The 11,119-nt window shown below is 43.3% G+C and overlaps 1 protein-coding gene across 2 annotated transcripts in view; it reads right to left on the bottom strand.

Moving 5' to 3' along the window:
• Window positions 1–1,130: 1,130 nt before the first annotated feature.
• The window catches only part of METTL27 (methyltransferase like 27), a 115,278-nt gene continuing 105,289 nt past the window's right edge, over window positions 1,131–11,119 (bottom strand). The window contains exons 4-5 of one of the 2 annotated variants that reach the window (XM_082245086.1): window positions 2,794–2,886; window positions 1,131–1,398 (exon numbers count right to left, since the gene is read on the bottom strand). In XM_082245086.1, the coding sequence (XP_082101212.1) occupies window positions 1,184–1,398; window positions 2,794–2,886 (308 nt within the window). In that variant the 3' untranslated portion in view covers window positions 1,131–1,183. The remainder of the gene's footprint in view (window positions 1,399–2,793; window positions 2,887–11,119) is intronic. The other variant, XM_082245085.1, reaches the window with a different exon arrangement.

The following is an 11,119-nucleotide window of genomic DNA, read 5'->3' as shown; positions in this document are numbered from 1 at the left end:
GAGGGCCCCTCCGGCTCCAAAGCACACCCCCATGTTAAAGGGGAAGTGGCCTGGTATGGTCCAGGAGGGGGCACTCGCTCCTCCCCTCTCTTTCCTGACCTGCCAGGCTGCATGCTCGGATAAGGGTCTGACATGAATTTTGAGGGGACTCCAAGCCATTTTTAAAAACAATTTTTGTGAGTGGTTCCCCTCCAAATGCTTACCAGACCCGAAGGGGGGGGGGACCCACATAGTTTTTTTCCCTCTTTTTTTTCCTGGCTATTCTTTTTTTTACACTCAGCCATCAGCAGGGAAACTCGCTGAAAGCTGTTGACTCATCTGTTGTTAAGAACGCGGTGGCCCGCCTTCCCAGCCCACTCCTTAGCAACCAGCTATGCACAGTGTGTTAAAGTGAACAAAAAAAGCAAAACACATTAATAAAAGCAACAAAAACGCAACAAAAGTGTACCATAGAAAACCACGTTAAATGAACTGCAGTGCGTTTCTGCAAACTGCAAAATGCACTAAAAAATGCATAGGTGTGAATGTAAGGTAAGTAGGAAACAGCACCTGGAGATGAAAAGGTTCAGAGTTACAGTCCAGACTGCAGTGTATGTCGAGCGTTAGATGGTACTTCCCACTTCTATATCCTAGGGCCGTAATGCATTCTGCAGTCTACCTTCATTAGTCTCTTTAGTTGTTTGAAGACCGCCGTTCTACAGACATTTCCGAAAAGTGAATCCTGAGCAGGGCTATACCACCCACCAGGAGGTCAATCGAGTCAACCGCCTAAGGCAGCACTCAATAGGGGCATGTCCATACCAGTGCATGTTCAGAGTACGGTCAGCCTCCAAACCACACAGTTTCATTAATTATTATGATGCATGCTTCTGCCCCTGGCACAGGCCTGATCCTGAGGTTGATGTAGCTTCATCAGGCATACTTCAATTTTCTTTAAAAAAAAGAAAAGACACAACACAAAAAGCACAGCCTTTAGACAGAATTTACAATTTATTTACCAAATCTCACAATAATTCCAATCCAAAGAAAGACCTAAAAAATGAAATTTATGTAAATCTCTCTAGATGTTGAACATTCAAAATCTGCTGACTGTCCGAATATATTTATAAAATGAATTATATTACAAAAATATACATAATTGTCTACATAATGCTATTTAAAATCTATGTCATATCAAAGGTCTTCATTTTTTTCTGTAAATATATATGACACCAGGTATGTAATCAGATTTTGAGGAGAGTTCTTTTTCTGATACAGCTTTTTCCCACTGCTCCACTTCCTTTACAGAGATCTGTTCCCAGTGTCCTTTGCTTTCCATATTAGACATGGTTTCCTCTAGGTTAGCTTTGTACATCAAGTTAGAGACGTTACTGCGAGTGGTTAGGCATACCAAACCACCTAGACACAACAAGAAAAACACGATAATCAAGAGACAAAATATTTCTAATGAATGAAGACAGTAAGATGCAAGGTATGATAATGTACACCAGCAAACCAGTACTTATATTTAATTAGTCCTTTCACAATGAAGTATGGTAGTAAAGATAATATTCTAATGGACGGCTGTGAGTTCTCAGCATTATTTTTAAAGTGCTACTCTATCCAAAACCACTGTTTCAGTTTTTAGTAGAAGCTGAAGAGGTAAAACAACCAGAAATGTTAGAGATCTCTTGGGGATTTGGTGGCAGTGGTATATCTGTACCTGGATTCCTGGCCTGCTGTGGCCAATATTAGGGGTTCTCACTCTCTTGTTGGATTTTTTAAAATATCCTATGTTATGGAGAATGGAACGGGAGTTAGAACAGGCAAAAGTAGCAATTAAGGCAAGGAGACTTCACTGCTGGAGTATCCAAGGCATAAAAGGCCAGGGGCTGACTTACCCAGCATGTCCCACCTATATAAATTTGGGTGGAATGGCAGGTACCTTGGGCATTACTAGCTATACCCAGCTAGTAATTCAAACCTAGGGTTCAGTTTTTACCAACAAGCTTGCATAACTGCAGACATGGCAGGAAGGCAATATACAGTACTAATACTAATAAAAGGTTAGACATTTGCTGCAATGTGTAAAAAAATGAATTTTTACTTTAACGTTTTGGCTAATATATTGAAACTAGCCAATTGCTAGCACAGTGCTTCCAACACATACTAGAATTATGAGCAATAATATTCACTACCTAATGTTTTTTACAAGCAGGGTGTGAAAAATTATGTATCCACTAGGTGTGCTTTTGTACAACATACAACTATAACAGAACTTTGTGGTTATAGAGTTTACTATACCTTAAACACAGAAAGTATATTGGGAGAAATTTATTAAAACTGGGGCAGCCAGAATCTGGAGCCGCTGTGCATGGCAACCCAATCAGCTTCTGTCTTTCATTTTCAAAGCCTAACTGAAAAAGCTGAAGATAACAGCTGTTTGGTTGCCATACTGGCGGCTCCAGTTTTTTTAAGTTCCCCCTATGTGTTAAATATACTTACCGTCACTTCCTTGAAAACAAATGGGAAAGGGTAAGAAACTCAGTCAGATTTTTTTGGGGCTCTATTAGCTAGTTTTACCCCCACTGTCCTGTTAGTGACATTTGAGCAAACAGGAAACGAGAAGAACTCCAAAAGCAACATAGACAGATAAAACAAAAAAACAAAAAGGGTCAAACTAGAAACCTTTTTATTTATATTACTTCTGTGCCCCATTACAGATTTTACCAGCTTTCATTTGTACAAAAATGGACTGGTGTGCATTTGTTTTTGTCAGCCCTTTTATGGTTACAATAATACATTTGTTCTTACCAGGTTTAGTGACACGAAGCAGCTCCAAAACCACAGACACGGGGACCTGTCCTTCACTCAGAGCTCCTACTATAATAACAGCATCATATGTATCTGGTAGAAAAGACAAAGGATTTGTAACATGGATCACAGAACCAACATTATCATCATAAAAATTTGCAAAATGTTATAAAGGACAATGCTAACTGCACAAATCTGTCACATGTTGCTCCAAATAAAATGTAGAGGTATTTAAAATGATTACACATTACATAGCATGCTAAATTATTTAGGATCAGCTAGATATAAACTAAAAGAGACCGATGAAAAAAACAAAAGTTATGTTTCCGGGAAGGTCTATTTAGTGTTCGGCAATGGGAATGCCAGGAATAGGCACTAGGGTAGACATAAAGGGCAGTGCTGTAAACAGGGTACATAATTTCTGGGGAGTGCTGTAGAAAAAACAAGCAGGTCCCCACATGTCATAGTGGTGGCACACCATCATGCAGACGGGTTATCAGATAGAACAGTACTTCTTGCTTCCAAATCTGTGGCATCTGGATTCAAGATCAGTGGCTTGAGTAGGAGGAAGACTTTGGTCAGCTATAATGTACTACTGAAGGGATTCCCAAACTACGGCCCTGCAGCTGTTGCAGAACTACACATTCCATGAGGCATTGTAAAACACTGACATTCACATACATGACTAGGCATGATTGGAATTGTAGTTCTTGAACAACTGCAGGACCGTAGTTTGGGAATCCCTGTACTACTGTATCAGTAGATAAAGTTTGGGGTTCCTGGGTTCCTCCACCCCATCCACAGATCTCCTGCATTAAGGAAGGTGTACAATTTGTCCACCCATAGCATTGTGAATGAATGTCAAGTGTAAGTTCAAACAGATTCCTTCTCTCAAAGGGCAAGTAAATCAGATGCTTCTTTGGGTGAATCATACCCGAAGTGCCCTACACATTTGAATAGGCAGTTACACACGACAAACAAGTTTAATTGTTTGGACATCCGAACACGTCTCCAAAGATTTGTTCAAAAAGCTCCAAAGCATGAGGGTTTTTCCTTGTGATAGAGGGGTCCTTAATAAAGGGTTTGGATCCATTGTAACATGGTTTCACAAATCAAAGTCAAGGCCAACAAAGTACAGGACGAGACACAGGCTCTTTAATTGTTATTGCTTATTCAGCTATCTTCAGGTGATTGAACACTTGACAAAAAAAGAAGGCTGCATAAAATTCCCCCTCTAAGCCGGTCCCACTCCCAGCTGGCTTTTGTTTTAAAGCTAGCAATAGGGGCAGCATAAAAACATAGTCTTTTCTTTATCCACATACGCAGAGAATCCTGTGTATGTTGATAGAGAGGAGACTCTTCTTATACATTTGTCAAAATATATCTGCCAAGCCATTCATGCAGTAGCAGAAGGCTGTAGGGTAAAAGCCCAAGTATCTATGGATAGAGGAATCCAAAACGATGGAATCAGGGTTCCAGGTCATATGCCTAGTCTAGACAGCAATGGTCTGACACACTTCCATAGACATAACCATGAGTTGCATGGCAGATACTCCAACAAAAAGATATCCTTAAAGCCAAGCTCCACCCAAAATGGGAAGCTCCGCTTGTCCGCACCTTCCTCCACTCCACTGCCACATTTGGCACTTTTTGGTTTAGACAGGTACCCGCTCCCACTTCTGGGTAAGATCCCCACTGCAATCTCAGAGTATGTCCAGCCCCTCCTCCTTTTTCCTGCTGCCTTCTGGGACACAAACACACACAGGTCCTAGAAGATGGCGGGACTATTCAGAAAGCACAGCTCGACTTGTTCATGCACAGTAGGAAACTGGCTTTGAAGCTTGAAGGCTTTACTGCCGGTTTACCTTAGAGAATGCACCCAAAGCCTATTGAAGGATCAGCTCGGGGTGCTGATATCACTGGATCCCTGGACAGGTAAGTGTCCTTATATTAAAAGTCAGTACTACAGTATTTGTAGCTGCTGACTTTTGATTTTCTTTGTCCTTTTTAAGGTAGGCCTCTAACCTTTTATCTACTGGGTATTTGAACACAGGTTTTTACTCCACAGCGACCATAAAGGTCTTGTTAAGGCAAGAAATAGCAGGATCAACTACAAGAAGAGCCAATTTCCCAAGGAAATTTTGCTGAATATGATAATGTGAAATGTTTGGGAGGAGAAAAAAAAGTTCTCCAGGTGAGGTCAGTCTCTATACAGGACAGGTTCCATCAGTGAGTGGACTTGTAAGCTCTTAGCCGGTTTTGAAAATTTGAGAGACCCCATACCGGATACTTTAGGGTGAGCAGACTCTCATTGCTTCAATGCTAAAGGAAAGCATACAAAATCAAAGGGCAGGGCAATGGTTTCCTTCAGTTTAGGAGAAATATCAGTAACAGGTGCATCATCCTGCTTAGAAAGCAAAGGGTCCTCCCCATCTATCACCTCTTTCTCTGGCACTGTGTCTGTCCAAGACCAATTCAGGAGGGGAAGTCAAAGTGGCATGGCTGTAACCCCTGCTCTCTATGGCCTCCATAAGGTCAAAAAATCTGCCCATGAAATTTGACATTGCGGCTGAAAATTCCTCTATAGAAAGAAAAGAGGAAGCTGGTGTGGTTGATAGACTGGCTGAACTACCAGCAGAAGGCAGGGAGTCAGATGTTCTACCCCTAGCCCCCCCCCCCCCCAAGGAGCTAGATGCTGAACCTGAATTAACAAGCCCATCCAACCCCCTTACTTTGCACTTGTGATTTACCATGCCTGTGAAATATTTCCCCAGAGGGGTAATCCCAACCTCCGTAGCAATTAAGCGGGAGGGGTGATGCCTCGGTGCCAAGCACTTAGAGATTGCAGTAACCCAGGTGTTGCGAAAAAAAAAATCACTAGTAACGTGCCCTCAGAGAAAGAAAAAAGAGACGTTACCACTCTGGAGCCAGGTCTACAAACAAAAAGTGGTAGGGCAAGCAGGTGCAATAACTTCCTTATTTATTTTATTCATGTATGCACATCTTCACTAATAAAGTTACTCTGTTTGCACCGTAATCCCAGTGAGCCTCTCATTGCAACCATTCCTGGGGGGATTTCCCTGTCCCTCCACTCCCGACCCTTTTTGTCTATGCTTCCTAGGTTGCGCTAGGTTCCCGGTCCCACCCGACCGTGTGGTACGTGTCCAATTTGATTCTCGCCGACTAATTTAGTCTGGCTTGAGAACACCTTCTTGGCTACTCAGTTTTTTACATGTCTTTTCTGCCACGCCCATTTGATTCCTGATGAATCTACTTCGACTGAGATTAGCCAGCGGTTATTAGCACATACCTGTGAAGATGCTCTGACTCTGTGGACCCTTTTTCCGGGTCTTGACGTGTTCTCATTGTCTTTTTATCACCTGGCGGTTTTTGTTTTATTGCATATTTGTAGTTTATGATGGCATTTGTACTGGGGGACAACTTTGATGCAGAGATCAGGGCCACTTTTGGGAAAAATCTGACACCTGAAGAAACTATTGGGGAGAACCTCAAAGTACAATTCAAGGAACATAAGAAATTATTAGTTAAGTCACTTAACAGAAAATGGGATATACTTTCCCTTGAATCATATGTTGAACAGGGCATCATCCCGAGAGGCCTGAGGGAAAGAGTGATACCAGCAACACACTTACATACGGACAGATTCTTACAGAAATGGAAAACGGTCTGTATACAGCATGGACTTGATGTAATGAAACTCATTATAGAGGAGGAGAAAATCCAGCTGGCCGATCTAGAACAGGAGATTAAACTCACGACAGAAAAACTGGAACCACTAAAAGATCTGGAGGAATTCGAACAACAGAATCAATACCTAAAAAAAGAAATTGAGAAGGTACAAAAAAACCTACGCAGTACGAAGCAGTCCAAATTCCAGAGAGATCTAGGAGACTGGGAAACTGGGGAAATTTTTGATCTTACCTCTAGGAGAAGCAGGTCTCGCAGACGGGGTAATACACGAAGAAGCAGATCCTGGAACGAATCGACTTTCTCGGAAAGTGATGATGATGAGAGGTCGGTAACTTTTTTAGAACAGGACACTCAGGGGGAGTCCAACAATCCCCCTGTGGCTACAAAAGGTATTCTAAAAAAGACAGTCAAAAGGACAGGGGGAAGAGGAAGAGGAAGAGGAGACGCAGGGGGAGGAGAAAGAATGGAGACAAGGGAACGGAGAACACGATCGGGGAAGCAGAGATAAGACCACAACAAAAGAACACCCCGATCCCTGTTGACCTGCCCTTGAATCCCATTTCAAGTGTAAATTCTAACCCAGTCCCTTCTCTGGCACCCCCTACCAATTCCAAAGACCAAAAAGTGATCAATCTGTCTGACTTCCCCCTAGACCAGAGACATATTGATCTACTGGAGAAGGGACTCTCTTTCTCACCAGCGAACAATATGGACCACTTCGAAGTATACAAAGACCTTTGTCTTTTCCTAAGGAAAATCTACTATAGACTACTTCACTCAACAGACGTAACCAGAGCGAGAACCAAATGACCAAGAGGCCATTGAAATTTTGACATCATTACTTGATGAAAATGAGTCCAGCGATGATGAACCCCTAGATGTAGTTCCAGATATTAGGAAGGCCAACATTTACATACGATCCACCACAATGCCCAAGTTTAGAAATAACAAGTGGCTAAATGTTTTTGCTACACTGGTTGAAGAAGACCTGAAAAAGATCTGCTGGGAATGGTCTTTTCCTGACAACCTCACTTGTGATGAGAGATCTGCTCTAAAAGAGATTAAGGAAGCCAAGGGACTAGTAATCAAAAAGAGTGACAAGGGCGGCAATGTGGTCCTGATCTCCGAGGCTTCCTATGAAAAGGAAGCAAACAGACTTTTATCAGATCAATCAACCTATAATAAACTCAGGGAGACCCCCTTCCCCAAAGTTCAGATTGAACTGAATGAAAAACTTAGGTATGCTAGAGAGGCATGCCTTATCACAAATAAGGAGCTAAAATTTCTTAAGGTCTCTGACTACAATACCCCCACTTTCTATATAATTCCAAAAATTCATACGAACTTACAGGACCCCCCTGGGAGACCTATAGTCTCAGCAGTGGGGGGCCCCTTGGAGAAAGTGGGGAAATATCTTGACTGCCTCATTAAGGAGTTAGTCTGTGACCTACCTTCTTATGTTAGGGATACCGGTGACGTTTTGAACAAAACCAGGGACCTACATTTTGAAGAGGAAGTCATCTTGGTAGGAATAGACGTGGAGTCCCTATACACTTCCATCCCGAATGCCTGGGGCATGTTAGCCACCCATCATTTTCTTGAGAAAAAATTCCCCTACTGTGCAGCACAAAACGAATTCCTTGTGGACATCTTGGATTTCGCACTGTCCCACAATTTCTTTCAGTTTGCTGGTAAATATTACCAACAAATCAGAGGCACAGCCATGGGGGCACCCTGGGCCCCCTCATATGCATGTCTGCACTTGGGGTTGTGGGAGGAAGAAACGGTTTATGCCTCGTCTATGTACCAGAGCCATGCACTCACATGGCTTAGGTACATAGACGATGTGCTACTGGTCTGGAAGGGCACAGTTAATCAGCTCCATGAGTTCATGATTGAACTTAATAATAATCCCCGAAATATCCACTTAACCTACACTTGGAATAAGAAATGTATCTCTTTTCTTGACCTAAAAATAAATCTGGAAAACGGAAGATTAGTCACCTCCACCTTCAGGAAACAAACGGCTGCAAATACTCTTCTCAGAGCCGATAGTTTACATCCTACCGCCCTGAAGAAAGGTATCCCTGTTGGTCAATTCATTAGACTAAAACGTAACTGCACTAAATACAGTAAATACGTTCAAGAGGCAAAAGAACTCTACCAACACTTCAGAGAATGTGGATACTCCCACCGTACTCTCCGGAGAGCCAAAAAACAAGCTGGCCAAAGAACACGTGACCAACTCCTTACATCTAACCCCAGAACTAATGAGCAAACGTTGGCACCACCGAGACTAATAACTACATATGGTACCCAATGGGGTGAGGTACGCAACATCCTAGAACGACACTGGCACGTGCTACAAAATACGGAGAGACTGAAAAAGATTGTGGGTCCAAGACCACTCCTGGTAGCCAAGAGAGCTAAAAACCTGAGTGACCACCTGGTACACTCAGAGTTCACTAAAACTCAATCTCATGATAACTGGTTATCAGATCTACCCAAATTTAAGGGTATGTACCCATGTGGACACTGCCACATATGCAAATACGTGGAAAAAAGCTCAGTCTTTTTTGACTCAACAGGAAGGAAAAAATTCAAGATAACCTCCTTCATCAACTGCAGTACCTCGAAACTCCTATACCAAATCACATGCCCGTGTGGCAAACACTATATAGGCAAAACTAAGAGGACTTTAAGAATTAGGATAGGGGAACACCTAAAAAGCATAAGGCTAAAGGAGGACACTCCACTCGCACAACATTTTCAGGAATTTCACGGAGGGAATACTAGGGGCCTGAAAGTCAAGGGATTCTGGGCCCTCAATATTTCACCCCGGAGGGGGGACTTTGACAAGGTACTCCTTAGAGAGGAAAAAGCCTGGATCTTTCGGCTTTCCACACTCACGCCATATGGACTTAATAATGAGCTAAGCCTTAAGATCTTTCTGGACCCCTAAACATGACCTCCATCCACCATATCTTCACAATTGAGCCAATGGCCCTTCAATAATTCCGATTAAAAATCTCCCCCCATTTTAGTTATCTTTTGTTCCTCTTTCTTTTCCTCCCCCCCCCCCCCCAGCTAAGGGATATGCCCTAATTCCCACTTATTTTCCATGATTTCTGTGCCCCTTGGAAATATACCTATGATATAACTATATATCCATCTTCCCAACGAACCATAGAGCAGAGTGCACAATCTTACACCCTAAAAAGATGGCCATGCTCTGCACGTGAGTTGTAACCCAGTACATGCCGGTCTATTTATGGGATTATGTTCTCATTCATTTTTTCCGTTTTATTTGTACAATGTATGGTCCATCTTTACCTCAGCTATTGCCAAGCAGGAGCTAAAGTTACATAGACCTTGGCCCAGTGACATGAGAACTTTGCTTGCCCTTTCCCCCCCCCCTTTCTTGCAAGGTAATGGGGGAGGCACCCCTTTCCCCTCTTTTACTACTTGTTATCGCCAGGCTTTTACATGGTCGTATCTGGCCGACATCGGGAACGGAACTTGCAATACATTACAATGATAATGCAGTGGTAGTACTACATCTTTACCACCAGATGGCCCCAGTCTGAAAGTCTCCGGGAGCACCTAATTGTTGATTGGGATTCCTACGGACACAGCCTATAAAAATGTACCCCGGAGAACGTGATGACGTCCTGAGGAAGCGTGCGTAAGCACGCGAAACGCGTCGACATCACACGTTGACGCCCCGCCCACCCTTCGTCCCTGCAGAGATCTATACTGACTGGCGGCTAACTCTTCACCGCGACCCGGAAGCAGCTCCAGGATTCCGCCCGGATACAGAATCGAGCTGGCCCCTACAGCCCCTCTGACGGTGAAGACTTTAACGTCTATGGCAACAACAAGTCCAACGGACCACTGGACAACTCATTACCGACGTATGTTCTTTCTGACACTGACCTGAGTGCGGGGTTCGGCACGGACATCCCTGAATCCACGGATGAGTACGGGTGATCCCTGGTAAGACCTATATATACCTTTACATACATCCATACCTGGATCCCTTATTGAGTAAGGTCGCTACACCATATCCCCGGAACCTCTAGCAACCCCAGCCAATGGTCCGATCGGGACTCCCCCGATACAGATTGACTTCGATACTTTCCCCCATTGTTCCAGTTTTGCCATACCCTGGATAACCAGTCAGTAGGAATAGATCTTTGGCGATCAGCCATTACTTGGAACTAGTTTATAGTTCCCTTTTTTGCCCAACACGGGGGATCCCACTTTGGAGACATATCCTCCTCCCACTGCTGTTTAAGCTGTATGGCTGTTTAAGCCAGGATCCCTCCAACACACTCCACCATATACCACCACTTGCTGTTTAAGCATTTTGGCTGCTCAGCCACGATCCCTCCGGCACCGGTAGCCATGAACTGCCCCATGGGGGCCCGGTTTTCTTTGGAGGCTTCTAGCTATACTATGAAACTCATATTATAGGAATTTTGCCCTTGTTGTATGACATTTTATGAGATTAAGTTGCCGCACTTTGCCCTCTGTCTGTGATGTACTGATTACCCTTGATGTCATTTAGTCACTCTTTGAATGACCTCTTTAACATGCTTCTCACTCTTCTTGG

Source organism: Pelophylax lessonae (genome assembly GCF_965119305.1).
Source record: "Pelophylax lessonae genome assembly, chromosome: 2".
Taxonomy (NCBI): Eukaryota; Metazoa; Chordata; class Amphibia; order Anura; family Ranidae; genus Pelophylax; species Pelophylax lessonae.
The sequence above is the reverse complement of the archived record's forward strand: the minus strand, read 5'-3'. Positions and strand labels throughout refer to the sequence as shown.